The sequence below is a fragment of the Babylonia areolata genome, chromosome 11, assembly GCF_041734735.1.
Source record: "Babylonia areolata isolate BAREFJ2019XMU chromosome 11, ASM4173473v1, whole genome shotgun sequence".
NCBI classification, from domain to species: domain Eukaryota; kingdom Metazoa; phylum Mollusca; class Gastropoda; order Neogastropoda; family Buccinidae; genus Babylonia; species Babylonia areolata.
In genome coordinates, this window is record NC_134886.1 from 30,025,879 (window position 1) to 30,045,878 (window position 20,000).

Below are 20,000 nucleotides of genomic sequence, written 5' to 3' on the forward strand. Positions count from 1 at the left end.
ACTGGGGACTTGAGGAATGGGTGGAGTCAGAGTGTGGCTGGGTGTGCGTGTAGGCGGGTGGGGGTGGGGGGGTGGGGGGGGGGGTGTTTGGGTAGTTGGAATGAATTGTAGTAGTAGTGGTGTGTGTATGTGGGTTTTTTTGTTGTTGTTGGTTGTTGTTTTTTTTTTGGTGTGTGTGTGTGTGTGTGTGTGTGTGTGTGTGTGTGTGTGTGTGTGTGTTTCTGTGTGGTGTGTGTGTTTTATGTGTGTGTGCGTGTGTGTGTGTGTGTGTGTTGTTGTTGTTGTTGTTGTTGGTGGTGGTGGTGGTGGTTTTGTTTTTTGGGTTTTTTTGTTGTTGTTTTTTTTTTGTGTGTGTGTGTGTGTGTGTGTGTGTGTGTGTGTCTGTCTGTTTTCTACACAGCGGAACGCAAGTGTCTTAATCTTCATACGCATAGCAATAAGAACACAGCGGAACGCAAGTGTCTTAATCTTCATACGCACAGCAATACCGCGCAAAATAATACCCACTGTGCCCTCTTCTTTCAGCATGTTCCTTCGGCAGCTACGGGTTTCAGTGTCAGGAAAAGTGCAACTGCACCCTAGGCGACCCCTGTTACCATGTCAACGGTCAGTGCGAGTGTCCTCCAGGCCTCACAGGAAGCTCGTGCGAGAAAAGTAAGTCACGTGCTAGTGGTGGTGGTGCCGCCCCGCCCTCACTGCTGTGGGGTTCTGGGTGGTATTCACCACGATACTGTGCGATGTTTGTGTTTTTTATATATATATTTTTTATACAGAACAAATTGTTCTACAGTACAGGAATTGTTTCTGTCGCTGTGCTGCCCATTCTCTCTTTCCAATGCTCCATGAGTGATGACTTTCCTCCCACCACCTTTCTCTTCCCCCTCCCTCCTACACCACCCCACCCAACACAACTCCCTCCACCACCGCCCCCCTTTCCCTGTCTTTCGATCCACAACCCATAACCCCGACCCTCACCCCCCCCCCCCCTTCTAGAAATCAACAGAGGGTTACTGAACACGGGTATCTAACAATTCCAGCCACACAGTCTGTAGAACTGAAGCATGAAGAAAGTGTGAAGTTATAGGAAACGTGACGTTGATTATATCCACTGCCAACTGAGTGGTTCTTCAAAGGCAAGCAGCTGACCAGAATGCACACGCGCGCACACACACACACACACACACACACACACACACACACACACACACACACACACACACACACACACACACACACACACACACACACGTTGATGGAAGCTCAATCCATTGACTGCTACCGAATATTTTCGTCAGTGAATGCAAGTGTTTAAGCAACAAAGGATCCCAATATCACGCGCATTGTCAGTTCCTTTGGAAACCGACAGACATGACCCATGTGCCGTCGACTGTAAGACATTCACCAGCACTATGTTTTACTGTCTTTCGTTCCGTCTTTAAATGAATGTATTCATCATTCAGTCAGGACGAAGTATTCAAGAACAACCAAGTTCTTTGAGGCTGTCTAACAGGAGTAGTTCTGCTTCTCTGCCAAGCACAACATTCGGTGGAATAGAATATAATAGAATGCTTTTTATTGTCATAAAACCTTAAAGTTTATAAGACACAATGAAATATAAACATGAGCTTATTAAGAAGAAAAAAAACATTCGTGAACAAATTTCGTCAGCCTTGGCTGTAATTCTGTTAGAAGGATCAATTCACTAGGCTTTGCATTTGGACGACAGATACTGATTAGGAATCTGTAAGTATTGTATTTTACACAATTGTCTAAAAGGTGAATCGCACCTTCTAAACTGTTACAGGAATCACACAGTATTTGTTCTTTCGGTTTATTTTTATATCTTCCCTGTTGGATCGGCGCTGATTCGTAACATAGTGCTTTCCTGTGTTGTGTATTTGCTGTATTCTTTAAATACGGTTCAGTTTTATAATTTGTCACAGCGTTCTTGTAAAATTCTAATTTAGATGAACTGTTTTGTTTCTATTTCCAAAATTTTGATTATTCATTTTCAAGCTTCTTGGATATAGCATACTTTAATCTTTTGACACTAAAAGTGAAATGATTTTTCCAGACATGATCTAATCCAGTGCTAGTTGATACATTTCTTATGAAAAGTAGCCACTGAGCATTTTTGTTTGTTTGACGATACATGCATTTATACGTTGTATATACAAGGGAATTTTGAGGAAGCTCTAATATGTGTATCCAATAGCCAATGGATGTTGAAATGTGTACAATACTCTCTTTTTGTCTTTCGTGTGTAGAATCATAATTTAGCACTGTGCATTGGGGATTTTTTTTCCCGATTAGTGTGCGTATGTTAACAAGGTCACCTTTTATTGACAGCTGATGCACACCTTTCCCAAAGAAGCTAACGAACTTTGCTTGTAACTGAGTGTGTATTGATCGTTTTCCATAGAGCGACTAAGGCTGGCATTACCTGGGTGGTGCTAAAGAGATGGGTAACTGATTGCATTGTGTCGTTGTAAGATGGGGTTTGTCTTAATTAGGTTACAAAACCGTCTGCAAAAGATGTACATTTTTTTTTTCTCTTTTTTTTTGTGTGTGGTCAGATCGTTAAAGCTTAGTTGAAAACTTGTGATGTTGAAACTGAAAATGCACAGCTTTTGCCACTAGCGAGGCACCATAATGATGACCTCTAACACTGACTGCTTCATTAGAACGCTAGCGATTAAAAATAATTAACGATGCCTTGGTTCTGCCCACTCTCTGAGCCTTGACATCAATACACAACATCACTGCATATCAGCATTGCACAGCAGAATACACACATACACCCGCACTCATACACGCAGAGGCAAACACAACACACACACACACACACACACACACACACACACACACACACACACACACGTGCGCACGCATACACACATAAACACACACATACACACACACGTGCGCACGCATACACACACACACACGTGCGCACGCATACACACACATAAGCACACACACACACAAACACACACACACACACTCACACACACACACTCAAACACACACACACACACACACACACACACACACACACACACACACACACACACACACACACACACACACACACACACACACACACACACACACACACACACGGTCCCAACACCACCCCCAACCCACAGCCACGCCCTGTGGCCAGGTTGTACGCTTGCTTGCTTGCCTGCTTGTAGAGTGCCCGTCAGGGTCGTTCGGTCCGTCGTGCCGAGGGGTTTGTGAGTGCAACGACAACTCCGTCTGCCACCCCGTCACTGGAGAGTGCGTCTGCAAGCCTGGCTGGAGGGGACGCAACTGCAACCGTAAAGGTAACCCTGTCCGCTGGAGTGGTCGTGCTGTTAGGGGAGATCATTATCAATGATAATTTTTCCTCCTCATGTCTGTTGATTTGTCTGAAGAGTCTTCCTTCTATTGACCCTGCTATATTTGGGGGAAATGAGTATTTCTTTTCCTGTGGTTTACTACGAAGACGTGCATATGCATCGGTAACTGTGTGTTTTGAGTTCTGTGTTTCTGGGCTATCGCTGAGAGGAATAGGTAGAAATTAGAAACTTGGTTAATTTATCATGTGATTTTTTGTTGTTGCGAAAGACACTCTGCAGGTAGTGAAACCAGGTCAGAACATTCTTTTATTAGTTTCAGGGGGGGGGGGGATTATAATACTTCCCGTCTCTGCATTTTGTACTTATTATAAAATGAAAAATAATACATGCAGCTGAAAATAAATAAACATGACTACATGTTCCCACTGGATTTAAAGTATTTTGGCAGTACTGATGTCCCAGCTATAGAGGTTGTATGTTGAAAGATAATGTTCTGTGAACAGTCTTCCATGGGTGTTGTGAACACACACACATTTATCTGAACATGATAGTATCCCTTTGATTTTGTGAAGACATACAGACCCAGAGACCATCTTAACAGGATGGCTTTGTTCTTCGTAGGGATTAGGGGGTAGTAATCTTGTGTGAATTCTGTGCTGGTACGAAAAACAGACAGTTGTCACATTGTGAGAGAACATTATTCTTGTTAAACAGATATGTCATCTCAAATGTAGTGATGTTTGCATCATGTTGACGAAATGACTTTAATGCCCCATCACATATGTAGGTGATGGTAGATACTGGAGCTGATGAATTCTCACATTGAAAGTGATGTCATTATGGTATTCCAAAATGAAAGGTTGGTGGTGGAAGATAAACTTAAGTAGTGCAATTTGAAAACACTCATCAATAGACATTGGGTCATGCTACTATAACTGTTAGGATAGTATTATCCACTGCGATCTTTATAGGCGTGCGGTTACTTCTAGCAGACATGGAAAGGTACAGTTTGTTTCATATACATGTATTTTTAAAAACAGCTACCGACGTTGACAGTTACGAGGATGATTCTTCATCCAGTGAGTATGATGCCCGCCTTCATGGGCTTCTGTTTATCTTCTGAATATGATGTAGGCTTCTTTGGATTTAGCTCTCTCTCTCTCTCATAGTTTCCTTATGCGACAAAAGTGACCTGAAGGAGAAAATGTTTGCAAACAAACAGATGTAGCCAGCTTGCGATTTATGAAGTGAACGAGCAAGCTGATCGTACTAACCATGGCAGGCTGACCCTGGCCTGTGAGAATGCCGAACGTATCGCCAAGTAGACACACTGGATGGCTGCTTTAGAGCTGTGAGCTTTAAACCAGGCTGTGTGTGAACGAGGAGCTGGGTGAATGCATTGCTGTTTGCAGATGATGATGCACTGTATTGCAGGCTGCCGAGTGCGAATGACAGAGAGAGCAAACTTTCTGTTTCTTTGCTCAGAATCATTTCTTTGCATGTATGGGAGAGTCGGACAGGGGAACATGCTACAAAATGAATCAGAATTATGGGACAATGACATTAGATACAAAGACAGTGACAAAGCCACTTATTGCAACAACGTGGACAATAAATAAACTGAATAAAGAACACAAACAACTGATAATCTAAGGTATAGGAAGTCAATAACAAAGACCAAGACAAAGACATAACATACATGAACGTTGTGTAGTCGGACGTTGGGTATAAGGACGAGGACATGAACATCAGCGAGAATGTTAAAACAAGAACATGGCTGAGGACAGTGATTATAAAGAGATGGACAAAAACAATTAATAGAAATAAAACGACAGGGATGTTGACTACAGACACTAAAACATAAAACATCTGCATAAATACAAACACACAGGTGTGGAATGCAAACTGCATACAAGGTCGTCAGACACAAAAACCTTCAATGCTGAGACACACTGTAAGTGAACGAAGTGTGTAAAAATGCTGTGTGCACACGATTCATTGCTATATGAATACTTTATGATAGTAATAATGATGATGATAATGATAACAAAGGCGATGAATGCAAGGACGTTGATCACTACAATACTCAGAAGTACACTGGACACAAAGACTTAAAAGCATCAGATACAATTATTCCTTCAAAGATAGTGAGAACTAAACACAGACAAAGACACCGACGTGTATGATCAAGTTTCAAGTTTCAAGTTTTAATTATCCTTTCACTCCTATTGGAGTATGGAGGATTACTACAAAATAAACTTTTCATACCCAGAACAAACATTTCAAAATACACAACAATGTCACATAAAAGTTGAGAAAACACAAATGTCTTTTAACTCCAAAAGTATAACAAGGCAACATTTGCAAATCTAATCATATTACTTACAGCTAAAATGGACGTTTTTGCCTCCTTTGAGCATATTACAAAAATTAAAAACCGATTTTGGAGACAAATATTTTTAGGAACATATCTATTTCGTAACTGATCATAATCGGGACATTCCATTATAAAATGAAACTCATCACCAATCACAGACATGTCACAAACCTTACAAAGCCGTAACTCTCGCGGTATGCCTTTGTGTCTCCCTGTTTCTATTTCCAGCTTATGATTAATACTTCGAAATCTGAAGAAGCTGATAACGTAATTATCAGGCATTTGACTTATATAAACACAGACAAAGACACCGACGTGTATGATCACTGCACACGTCAGGACGATCATTTCAATGACATGGAGAGGAACAGTGAACAGTGACATCGTGTGCAGTGACTCTGACACTGGGGACGAATAACGAAGTGTTCCAGACCTTGCTTACCTCTTTCCTTTCCTTTTTGTTACCTTCTCCAACTTGCACCTGGCATGAAAAGCGTCCACAGAACAGCATGAATGGCTGGAATTGTTCTGCTTTCGCGGCGGTCAGACCGTGTGACAATGTGACTAAGAACTGGTTGACCACAGTGGACCTGTGCGTGAGGAACCAAGCCGTGACATTTCCATGTGCTCCTTTGTCATTGTATGACGAGTATAGTCGTCGATGTATGACGATTATAGTCGTCGATGTATGAGTATAGTTGTCGTTTTATGACGAGTATTGTGGACAGATTTTAAGAAGTGACAAATCAGCATGATTTTCATCCGGATAAGGGTATGATGTTATCACGAGTGCAGGTGTTTGAGTAAGACCTTTTAGGAATTGTTAACAAGTGTTGACTAATGAAGTGATATGCAAAACTGGACTTGGCAGTGAGTGGTTGGCTCGCACTGCACCGTTATGTTTGGGATCGTGCGAGTGATCTTGTAACTTACTGGAGGTGCTTTTACCAACTAGATGATACAAGCTAACTTGCCAATAATTCATTCTGGCAACTGTGCAAGCTTACTTGTACACCACTGTCGTATTATAGTGACCTAATTTGCTTTTTAAAAACAAATTCATGTAGATCTTTTTAAAAATGCTTTTTACTAAATGTGTAAGCTGTATACATATTCTTTGGAATATTTACATGTTTGTGAGTGTGCAAAGCTCTCTTGTAGATCATTGGTTTCTATGGTAACTTCCAAACCATGTAGCTCATTCAAAAACGTTTATGTGTTGTGTAGGATAACTTTAATCTGTTACATATTTACTTGTTGACAAATGTACACAACCTTACTTGTCAATCACTAATTTAGACAATGGAGTTACACTCACTGCTTTTATATATTATTATTATTATTATTATTATTATTATTGTTGTTGTTGTTGTTGTTGCTGTTAACGAAATACCGTACTGATTCATAGATAAATGATATACTTCACTTTTACAAGGGAGTGTAACAGTATTGCAGGCAGGTGCGTGTAGACGTGTGTTCGTACCAGTGACCACCGGACCACACCGACCGACACAGACTTACCAGGTGTACATACATACATACATGCTGACCACTGGACACTGAGTGATGTTGACCAGTGTGCAGGAAGGCAGGCTGACCACCAGCCCAGCATGCCCCCCCGCACCCCCTTTACCTGTCTGTCCACCCACTGACCGAGCTTCGCTGGCTTGTTTGCTTTGCTTGCATGTAGCTCGCCGCAAGGGGAAAAAGTATAGGGAGGGTAGGCGCAAAGGAGGACGCAACAAGGGAGGTCGCCGCATGCTGAAGGACAAGGCTCAGGCCTTGCAGGAACTGGAAGCAGGTAACTATCCATCCCCCCGATACGCCTGCAAGGGTACCCGTGTTTGTCTTGTGGTGACAGGTGACTGTATGATTATACACCTGTCAAGGTTCCCCGTGTTATTTTTGTTTAGTGATGACAGGTATCCACACCTTCGTAGGTATTCGTGTTTGTGCCTTGTGATGACAGGTGACTGTACACACCTCCCAAGGTACCCGTGTTTTTTGGTCTAGTAGTGACAGGTAGGCATAACTATCCACACTAGCACAGGTATTGGTGTTTGTGCCTTTTGATGACAGGTGACAGTACACACCTGCCAAGGAACCCGTGTTTTTTGTGTAGTGGTGACAGGTAGGTATAACTATCTACACTAGCACAGGTATTGATGTTTATGTCTTGTGATGACAGGTGACTATATTATAGACCTGCCAAGGTACCCGTGTTTTTGTCCAGTGGCGACAGGTGGGTATATCAATCCAAACCAGCCCAGGTAGTGGTGTTTGTGTCTTGACAGGTGACTACACGCACCTGCCAAGGTACCCGTGTTTTTGTCTAGTGATAACAGATATAACTATCCACACCATCACAGGTATTGGTGTTTGTGTCTTGTCATGACAGGTGACAATACACACCTTACTCGTGATTTTTTGTCTAGTGATGGCAGGTAACTATCCACTCCTGCATCGCTATTGGTGTTTTTGTGTCTTGCGATGACAGGCAATCATCGACATTCGCATAGGTAGACGTGTGTGTTGCTTTGTTTTGTGTCGTCATATCGGGTGGTAGGTTAAGAAGTTGTTATCTACCGGTGAAAGTGGTGGTGTAACAACACTGACAGCAGGTCACATTTACACATCAACACCTGAACTTAACAGGTGGTTGTTGGTAAGACACGTGGCTCAGCTCTGCCGTGATGACGAAGTGTGACAGGTATCTCACAGCGCTTGCAGGAAGACTAGCCTGACTTTGTTCAGCGTACTGACGACAGGTGCCAAGTGAATGTCACCTGGACAGATGGTTGTGAGAATCACGTGTGTCTGCAGCGTGTCCAGGTGACATTTGGCAGAGAGCCATCAACACAGTGAAGACACCGCCATGCACTCACAATGCACGTGCATTTCCTATTGTCCCGTTTATCTATGACTGTGGTGTATTTTGACATATTCCGAATAGATATACTATTTGAAAATCATCAACACCCGGACAGGTATCTCTCAGTACCAGGACATCTGTGTCAGGTGATATTTTGCCGAGTTCCATATCTACAGCCTACAGTGCTATGAATCCCTGCAGTTCCTGCACAGTTCTTCTTCTGGCAGCACCCTGACTGCTCAGCGTCAGCGTACCATTACTGTCAGAGCGCTTTTCTTTGATGACTGATATTTCATCAGATGGTATCAAGTTTGCCCATCACAAGCAGCTAAAATTATCCACGACTTGCTTCACATTTTAGCTACAGCTACCCACATCGCTGAAGCAAAAACCTTTGGACTTCTGATCCAGTGTTCACCTGTCATCAGGGCTGGTGGCCCCGTCATGGTGCTGTGTCCTTGAGAAAGGTGCTTTGCTCTGATTTTCCTTACTCACTCCACCCAGGTGTGAACGGGTACCTGACTTTGGTAGGGGAAGGTTAAAATGGCGGAAGGGGAGGACTGGGCCCAGACTACCTATGCTGAGCCCTTGACTTATTGGGTGTGAATTCACTGCCCCGTTGTCCATGAAATGCTATGAGCCTAACCTCGTCAAAGGTTTGATTTTCATGTTGATCCTTCGTTTTCCCTTTCGATCGCAGGTGCATGGAACTATGTGCCGTTCCTCTGGGAATCCCCGTTGGCTGTGATGCGTTCAACAGTCACTGGTTCTCCGCTTCCTCTATCTCCTTATGCCGCTCCTCTAGGAATCCCCCAACTAGTTGTGATGCTTTCAGCAGTCACTAGTTTTCCGCTTCCTCTATCTCCTCATGCCGTGTCTCTGGCAATCCCCGTTGGTTGTGATGCGTTAAGCAGTCACTGTTTTCACCCTTATGTCTCCTTATGCCATGTCTCTGGGAATCCCCGCCAGTTGTGATGCTTCAAGCACTGTTTTTCCTCTTCCTCTGTCTCCTCATGCCGTGTCTCTGGGAATCCCCGTTGGTTGTGATGCGTTCAGCAGTCACTGTCCTCCCACTTCTTCTATCTCCTTATGACGTGTCTGTGGGAATCCCCGTTGGTTGTGACGCGTTGAGCAGTCACTGGCTTTCCTCTTCTCTGTCTCCTCCAGCTTGTCCTCCCGCTTCTGTCAAACCCTTGTTTGAATCTCCAAAGCGTTTTCTTCTTCTTCGTCTTCGTCTTCGTCTTCTGTTGCTGTCCCATCATTAATTTGCTCTATTTCGGTGGCATTACTCTCACGCTACTCATGCCGAGTCCCCCATGCACAGCCACACCTGGGTTCACAGGATACCATCGCTGTTAGGTCTCGTCAATCTGGAGACCCTGAACTGCTGCTGAGTCACTTCGGTGGTGTTCAGTAGTGCTTGTTCTGATTTAACGTACTAAGAACGCCACAAACTAAGCCCCCTGCTGAAAACAAAAATGGCTTAGTCGCGGAGCCAGACTGAGTGAGCGTCCATCCGCCCTCCTCCTATCCTCCACGCCCGCCCCCCTCCCCCCTCCACCCTCAATCCCCAATAATGGAGATAATGGAGACCGCCACCACGTCCCGCCAACGACAGTCCGGGTTGTTTTCTTCATGATCCGGCCAGCCACTGCAGCAAAACGTGACTGGTTTTCCTCTTGAAATAATTTTCCTCAGTTCTGTGTTATCTGTACCATCACATCGTGCTACATGAAGGGACATTATACCATGATTTATGGTGTGTAATGTGAATGAACGTTCTTCGCTGCTGTTTGATTGCCATCCGCGTCCCGCTGATCCCCATTGACATGGGCAGATGGCCTCAGTTCAGGAAACTGTTATGTCTTGTCACTGATCTTTGAAGCTTTCTACAGGTCATGTTTCTTCCTGTCTGTCTGTGCACTGTATCTCTGCCTTTGAACACACACACACACACACACACACACACACACACACACACACACACACACACACACACACACAAAAGCACGCACGCACACACACGCATATACAGTGTCTGTATCTGTGTGTTTGTGTGAGTGTGCGTGTGCCTCTGTGTGTATGTGTGTGTGTGCTTGTATTGTAATGATTTGTCACAAAGCTTTGCTGCGTTCATCGTTTGGAGAGTGTGCGTGTTCATTCCGTAATGCATTTTCGTTATGGTACAATCAACCATTGAATATCATTATTGTTTGAACATGTTCGTGTTCCTGCTGTAGTAATATCCGTCATTGTATATATTGAACATGTTCCTGTTCCTGCTGTAGTAATATCTGTCATCGTATACATTGAACATGTTCCTGTTCCTGCTGTAGTAATATCTGTATAAACTGATGTGCCACCGATTATATCTGTCACTATGTATACGTTGATTGATTGGTGTTTGTCGTGTAGCCAACGTGCAGGCGGACAGTGCGCTTGAGGTGATAGACACTGGCCCGGGATCAGGAGACAGCGACAAAGGTTGGACGGCATGTGGCAGTGTCACTGACATGTCACTTTTGACATGTGGCAGTGTTACTGACATGTCACTTTTAACATGTGGCAGTGCCGTTGCCCACTAACCCAGAGCCTGACTAAACCTGCACCCTACCTACCTACCCCACTAACGCTCTTGACATGGCAGTGTCAGTGACACACTTAACACTTCTAATGGTGGTGTCCATGACATATCAACTTAATACACTTCATATGACAGTCTCAATACCCAATGACATGTCACCTTAACACATTCCTTATGGCAATGTTAATATCCCATTACATATCACATTAACAACTTCGTATGTCAATGTCAGCGAATTGTCACCTAAACACACTTCGTATGGCAGTGTCAATACCCAACACATATCAATTTAACTTCTTATGGCAATGTCAAAGCGACACATTAACATACTTTTTATAGCAGTGTCATTGACATGTCAACGTAACACGTTTTTGTTATGGCAATGAATAACACAGTTGTTATGGCAGTGTTAACGACATGTCACATTAACGCACTTCTAATGGCAGTATCAATGACATGTCACCTAACACGTTTTTGCTATGGCAACGATTAACACAGATTTTATGGCAGTGTTAACGACGTATCACATTAACATACTTCTTTGGCAGTGAAAGCGACATATCACCTTAACACACTTCTTATGGCAGTGTCAATGCCCAATGACATATCACCTTAACACACTTCTTATTGCAGTGTCAGTGACATGTCACCTTAACACACATGGTAGTGTCGATATGCAATGACATAACAACTTCTTATGGCATTGTAAATGACATGTCATCTTGACACACTTCATCTGGCAGTGTCAATACCCAATGACATATCACCTTAACACACTTCTTATGGCAGTGTCAACGACGTGTCGTCTTAACACACTTCTTATGGCAGTGTCAATACTCATCTGCATATCACCTTAACTTCTTATGACAGTCTCATTGACATGTCACCTTAACACACATTGTAGCAGTGTCAGCATGTCACCTTAACTTCTTATGGCTATATCAATGACGTCACATTAACACACTTCTTATGGCAGTGCCAGTGACAAGTCACCATAGCACATGTATTGTGGCAATGTCATTTCACCATGATACATGTCATGTGACGGTGGCAGTGACATATCACGCTAGCATTCATACGACAGTATCGATAACATGTCACTTCACACATTTTTGCGAGGCTGTGTCAATACCCAATGGCATGACACCTTAACACAGTTAGTGTGGCAGTGCCAATGTCACATTAACGCTACCCGTGTAGTTGTATCACAAACAAGTCACTGTAACACACTTGGTGTGGCTGTGACAATGACATGTCACTTTAACACTTTGTTAGGCTGCGTCAGTCCCTACTGACACGTCTTTTTAGCTCTTGGTGTGACAATGACAGTGCTGTGTACTGACAGCCTGACTGAACCACCGGTCCCCACAGCCTGTCTCCAAACACACGTCAATGCTGGCTAACCCACTCGTTTTGCTTATTAAGCACAATCAACGCTTCTGACACCCCTCGTTCCACGGACTGTGTCTCCCGTGAGCTAGCATGCCGTGCTGATTCACCTGAGCTTCCCTCCACCCTCACGCGCGCGCGCGCGCGCACACACACACACACACACACACACACACACACACACACACACACACACACCACCTTCCTAACCCCATCAGTACGCAAATTTGTTTTTCCCATCCGCTTGCTTTTTACTTTCCAACTTCACGCAAACCACCCAGTGGCAAAAGTTATGTTTTTCCATGCTTTTTTTTTCCCATTCATGTTATTCTATGTTAATCGCTTGCCTATGTTTGAGTCATTTGCCTGTAAAAGGTGTGTGTGTGTGTGTGTGTGTGTGTGTGTGTTCTGCGCCGAAGCTGTTTGTGATTAACAACCTACCTTCGCTATATCATGTTCCTGTCCACCAGCCCCTCCCGATCACGAACAAATTGTTTTGTTTCAAAGTGTCACAGTGAGGCATTTGTCTGATATGAGCCGTTGTCTCGTGTTCACCTCAATGTGCTGGAAATGAAAGATGTGCGCGTTGAAAGACTAACCCAAAATTGTCATAATGAATAATTTGCCTGAAGCTGAAATAGCAACTGCTACCACTTTTGGCTAACGTTATTCAAATTGGATTTAAACACTTTCCCACATCAGTCGAAATTTTCCAAAGGCTTGACATGAACATTTGTTTTGTTGTTGTTGTTGTTGTTTTTGTTCTTGTTGTTGTTGTTGTTGTTTCTAAAACCATGCATCCCCTACTCTCTCCAATCTTCTGAGGATTTTTGATTCTACGGAAATAAATCCACAATCAAGTCAAATGCTTGAAATGAACGACCATACCTGAAATGAACATATCCCTAATTTCAAAGCCTTGAGATGTCAGTGTCGGAATTGTCGGATGCCCCCGTCAGCGTCGATTCTCCACACGCGCCAATACATAAACAGACAGATCTATCACTCCGCAGGTCTAGTTGTCGACACACGTTTTCCTTGGTACTTTTTCACAAACGGTCCCCATAACATTTTAAAATGTGACAACATTCACTAAATTAAACGTCGCCGACCTTGCTACCGACTTGGGGCAGCCGGAGCCTGAACATTTAACATTTGAATCTGTTAATTTTACAGACGTGATGTATTGGTGTGCCTGTGTATGTTGAAGAGAAGACTGTGACATGTTGAGGATATATTAGATTTATTTTCGGTGAATATAAGTAGGTTTCTAAATTTACTATAATAAGCTAGCTTTCCTGTCACCAAATTTAGTTTCAGAATATAATTCTAACATTCAACAAAGTTAGGTATCGATATTTGTGACAGTGTGGACTATTGCAGTTTTACCTTTTACTTTGTTTATTATTATTAATATCATTTATCTATTCATCCATTCATTTTGCTTGTTTGTTTTTAATACATGACGCAGTGATGTCAAACGTCACAACCTTCAATGCATTCCTGGAAAACCCAGATCTTTTAAATCAGACCAAAGTTTCTCAATTGAAGAAACTACTATCTGAAAATAATCTCCCCAAACATGGGAAGAAAAAACATCTGATAAACAGGTTAAAATCATTTTTCATTGAAGAAATTCTCAAAGAGAGAGATGAACATGTATCTATGTCCAACTCATCATCGTCATCATCTCCATCGTCCCCACCTTGTTCGTCCAAATCAGAGGATATGTCTTGTGACAGGGAGACCACGCCGTCATCCTGGCCTACAGTGTCAAATGAAACTTCTGTTTCGTTTCAATTTCCAGTCCTTTTGGAGGACACAAAAAAGGGATCGGCCACACTGAGTGGTATTGGAATCCTCAGTAAAAAATTATGGAACAACACTATTGGTCCCATCCTCGGTCAAAAACAGCTGTCATCGGGTAAGTGGCTGATCGGTTGTACTTCTGCTGATCAGCAAAAATCACTTCTAAAATGTGAAAGTTTGGCTGGCATAACTATCAAATGTTCAGTTCCGGAGGTTTTTACTGAAGGGGTGATAAAACCAATCCCCCTGGAAACCAATCTCTTAGAACTTCAAAGAGAATTTACAAATGTTAAATCTATGAAAAGACTAAAAAATAAGGATGGAAGCGAATCGCGCGCCGTTAAGATTACCTTTTTGACACGCAGTCTTCCGAAGCAAATCTCATTAGGGTATCAGTCATTCGCGGTGAAATCCTACGTCCCACAGGTATTTCGATGCACCCGCTGCAACCGTTTGGGACACACCAAAAATGCGTGCCGAGCCAAACAAGTATGCGGAAGATGTGGTCTCCCTGGCCATGATGCTCACACCTGTGCGCATTCCAAAAAATGTGTGAATTGTCAAGGGAATCATGCAGCTTCTTTCCCTGGCTGCCCCGAGTATAAAATTAGAGTACTTGCCGGTAAAATAAAATCATCCAGTCATATGCCATATGTTGAAGCCATCGCTCTAGCCCGGGCACAGTCAGTGAACCAAGACGCAGACAGCCGGTCTCTAGCGGGCGAGGAAAAAATTAAACCTACCACTAATAATCCAAAGTCATATGCATTAGCACTAAGAAATGGCATCACTAAATCTCCAGTCAGGGATATCCCGCCAACTGTAACTGCCAAGAACGTGCATGGAAAATTACTACATGGGTCCAAACACCCGTTGGAGACAGACAAGACAGACAAGGACAGGTTTACATTGGAAGATAGAACTGACAACACACAAGAAAATAACAAATCTGGCAAATCATCTAGCTGTTCAGAACAGTCAACACCATTACGGAAACATATCAGCTCACAGCAGTCTGCATCTGATCAAACATCAAGCTGTTCAGAACAATCAACACCATCCTGCAAAACCCCTGTCAATACACGTCAACCAACATTTGTGAAGACCAACTCCAATCAGAGAAAAGAATCAATCTCACCAGCGTCTGCAATTTCCGATCCTTCTGATTTTGTACTTGGAAGTATAATCACGTTTTTGGAAAACCTTTCTTATCAGTTTGTCAGCATCATGAAAACCATAACGGGCGTCATGACGTCCTCCATCTCTGAACTGAAATCAATATTGTCAAATTGCCGTGTGAATTCCAAATGATTGTATGTAAGGTAAATGTGTCTTTATTTTTTCTTTTCCTGAAGTACATTAGACAGATACTCTTTATTCTATGTATCTATTCACTTATGCAGACAGCAGGATGTAATGATGATGGGTGTGGCGCAGGCCTATTTCGCTTTTTGCAATGGAACTGTAGAAGTAAATGTAATTTTGACTATCTGATCCATTTTCTGCAAGATCACAACTATCATATAATTGCCCTCCAGTCCCTCAGTTGTTATAAAAGCAATCTCCCTAAGTTAGAGGGTTACTTCTACCCTCCAGTTATTGATGAAACAGAGCGCAAAGGAAAAGTTAAAGTTGCAACCTATATTTCAGATTCAATCATATATAAAGCTAGAAAACCACCATGTTATAGTATAGACAAACGTTTGTATTCTTCAACTATAGAGCTTTCTGTCTTAGATAAAACATTAATTGTAGTTAACTGTTACTACCCTGATGGAGTTTCAAGAGGTGAAGCTGACTGGTTAATGGATTTAGATTTATCCCATAGCTGGATAATTCTAGGGGATTTTAATGCGCACCATGCCTTGTGGTCGGACAAAAATTGCGAATTCACAACCAACAATGAATATCTAGCGAATACCATAGTTCATTCTAACTTAACTATATTAAATGATGGTTCAATAACAAGAATCGCTGATCGGGCAGATCAAAAAAATTCTTCAATAGACATTTCTTTGGTGTCGACTGATATAAATCCATACTGTGAATGGCAAGTTCTCAAAACACCACTGGGGAGTGACCACCTTCCAGTTGAAATGGTATTGTCTGTAAAACATGAGATCATAATTAAAGATAATATGGGGTTGAAATATAATGAAAAGAAAGCAAACTGGGATCTGTTTGGTAATATGCTGGCTTATTACTCTGCTGATTTAAATTTCAACACTGATGTTACATCACAAGAAGATTTAGAAATTTGTTATCGGTCTCTAAGGAATGTTATTCTGAAGGCTGCTGATGGTTCAATTCCAAAAGTAAAGTATATAGCCAATCCAAAACGGTCTGGTAATCCTTGGTGGAACAGCTCATGTGAAATAGCAGTCAAAAAGAAAACAGAGGCTTTCAAAAACTGGCATAGGTATCGAAAAATCGAATCCAAAGAAAGAGTATCAGAACTGCACAACAAGTATAAACAGGCTAATAGTTTTAGTAATAAAACAGTGGCTGCTGCCAAAAAGATGTACTACACAAATCTGATTAACGACTGTACTAGCAACCCAACTGCCTCTTCAAAACTGTGGGGAGAAATAAAGCAAATAAAGGGTGTCTATAATCTTCCTGATCCTCCTTTGTATGAAAATGATATGGTGTATAAAACTAGGGAAGAGAAAGCCGAGTTATTTGCGGATACATTCGCAAAAATGAGTCAGACAGAATACTTGCCATCCTATGAGCAAAAGAGAAGGAAACAGTTTGAAGATATGAACTGCCCCTGTGAAATGGATAAGAATGATAGCAGTGCATCTTACATTAATGCAGACCTAACGCTGGGGGATCTATACCGTGCTCTCAATGCTGTTAAGTCAGGGAAAGTTGCGACAGGCTCAGATCCAATATCGTACAACATGATCAGACATTTTCCAAATATCTTTTTAAAAAGAGTGTTAGTTTTTTTTTCAGATTTGCTGGAATTCTGGTATCCTTCCAACTGATTGGAAGAAAGCAACCATAGTACCTATTCACAAACAAGGAAAACCTAAATCTAGCCCTTCCAGTTACCGACCTGTTTCGTTAACTCCCCATCTTGGGAAGGTTTTTGAAAGAATTTTGAAAACTAGATTAGAACACTTTCTGGAGAAGAAAGGAATTTTACCTACTTTCCAGGCTGGTTTTAGAAGAGGTAGGGGTGTTACTGATCATGTCGTCCATCTAACTTCTCATGTTAAGAAGGCACTCGCAAAGCGTCACTCCACGGTCGCAACTTTCTTTGATATTCATAGAGCCTATGACTCTGTGTGGCACTATAAATTGATTCATAAAGCAAATACAGTAGGGTTGGGAGGTCGATTTCTAAAATTTCTTAAGTCATTCTTATCCCAGAGGACATTCCAGGTGAGATTAGGGGGTATATTATCCAGATCAAGGTCCGTCAATATGGGTGTTCCCCAGGGAAGTGTAATTTCTCCCACTCTGTTTTCACTAATGCTTTATGATATGAAAAATATCAACACAAATGGTGCCACATTAGTAGCTTATGCAGATGACATAGCTCTCTGGAAGAATGTAAACTGTAATATTACAAAAAATACATCAAAACGAAATAAAATTATTAAGCATTTTCAAGATGCCATCGACAACATTGTGGAATATATGAAGGAAAGTGGTTTTCTCCTGTCTGCTGAAAAGACTGTTTTCGTCATATTTACTAAAAAGTTGATTGAATTTGAAGGTAGGGATGCTATTAAAATACAGGTAAATGACACTATCATATATCCGAATAAACAGGTGAAATTTCTCGGTGTTATCTTCCATTATAAACTTTTTTGGACTAAGCATATAAACTACCTTATTGAGAAAGCGAGGAAGAAAATCGCTCTATTACGTGTGCTTTCTGGAATCCCTGTTATAAATTGTGGCAATAATCTGATCAATGCTGCAATGGGACTAGTCCGCTCAATTATATCATATGGTCAGGAAATCTATTTCACTGCTTCAAACTCTGATCTTCATAAACTGACAAGTATTGATTCCTTAGCTTTTAAGATTGCACTTGGGTTACCGCGATGGGCTTCAATCGACAAAACGTACAAAGAAGCTGGTGTTTTGCCATTACCTGAACACAGGAAATTATGTGCCTGTAACTACATGGTAAGGGCTAGAGCTGTTCCAAATTCGGTTGTCTCTGAAATTGATGAAGAAACGTACATCTGTAGAGAAATTCGTAACAAAGCTGTATACACGTCCTTGTTCGATTTTACTAAGTCAGTCTTTGAGAGTTGCAGTCTGCCTCTTTCCCAGATTGCGAAAATTCCGAATTGTTTTCATCCGCCTTGGCTGACTGAGCAAGCAAATATTATTTTTACATATGGACAATTAAAAAAGAGTGACAGTCCACTCATTATTGCCTCTCGGGCCAAAGAACTAATTCATACACGTTTCAAATATTACCTCCGTGTTTTCACAGATGGATCAATTAGTAGTAACTCTGAAGTTGGAGCCGCTTTTGTAATCCCCGAGCTTAACATTAAAAAGAGATTCCACTTAACTAAAGGTTGTTCAATTTTTACTGCTGAATTGTTTGCAATTCTGATGGCTTTCACCTTTTTTAGTGATATGCCTCTTGTGCCTGCAAAAATCCTTATACTGTCTGATTCAAAATCAGCATTGATGGCTTTAAATAATCAATCTTCATCTGAACGAGCAGATATTATGTACGAAATTTTGTATTTAATCCACCAGTTAATTATGCGAGGCTCCGACATTTCACTCTTGTGGGTTCCTGGACATTCTAATCTTCGTGGCAACGAAATGGCCGATTTTTGTGCCAAGGAAGCGGCATCGAACAATTCAGATTCAATCACTCACAATATTCCTATTTCTGTTTCTGAAGCTTGTACTATTCTCTCAACATATATCTGGAATTTCAGACAGAAACAGTTCTTAGAAAACTCAAAAAAGAAGCTTTGGTGGGATCTCTCTCTTCCAACAAGAAAAGGCACGAACCCCCCAGGATCAATTTCCACAAGAAACTTGACACACAGGCTAAGAACTAATGCATGGTTATGCAGATTTTTGAAACCGTCACCACTATGTATTTGTGGTAAGACCCTTGACATCCCACATTTTTTGCTCGAATGTCCAGATACACATTTACATTTCAAACCCCTTCATGATATGATTACAGCCTTTAATCTTCCATTAGTCATGTCCAGCGTTTTTCACCCTAGCAAAGAAAATGGTTGGTCTCTGACAAAAACCGCAGTTGACCTAATTAAAAGCCATCCAATTGGTCGGTTTTTCTAATTTGTTTCATCCCCTTTCTGTTGCAGAGGTTCCCCTCTGTTTTATTTAATCCAAAGTAGTGTTTCGTTTTGGGTGATAGCGTCAGATTTACTTGTAGAGCAAAGTTCCCATTATTCTAATTAGTGGAACTGTTCGACCCTAACAGGTAATATGTCGTCTTGATTACATTACGAAACCTTAATTTGATGAGAAAGAGTGAGAGACAGTGTGAATGTGTGTGTGTGTGTGTGTGTGTGTGTGTGTGTGTGTGTGTGTGAGTGGGCAGGGGAATGAGGTAGGGGAATTATAATGGGCATTTGTGTGCATGCATGGATGTATGTA

General features: G+C 41.9%; 1 protein-coding gene across 17 annotated transcripts in view; it reads left to right on the forward strand.

The window, feature by feature from the left end:
* Positions 1–20,000, forward strand: part of LOC143287646 (uncharacterized) — a 378,570-nt gene that overhangs the window by 333,083 nt on the left and 25,487 nt on the right. For 5 of the 17 annotated variants that reach the window (XM_076595773.1, XM_076595775.1, XM_076595774.1 and 2 more), the window contains 5 exons: positions 526–654; positions 3,198–3,329; positions 4,385–4,423; positions 7,412–7,522; positions 11,009–11,077. In XM_076595773.1, the coding sequence (XP_076451888.1) occupies positions 526–654; positions 3,198–3,329; positions 4,385–4,423; positions 7,412–7,522; positions 11,009–11,077 (480 nt within the window). The remainder of the gene's footprint in view (positions 1–525; positions 655–3,197; positions 3,330–4,384; positions 4,424–7,411; positions 7,523–11,008; positions 11,078–20,000) is intronic. The other 12 variants (XM_076595778.1, XM_076595779.1, XM_076595782.1 and 9 more) reach the window with 8 other exon arrangements.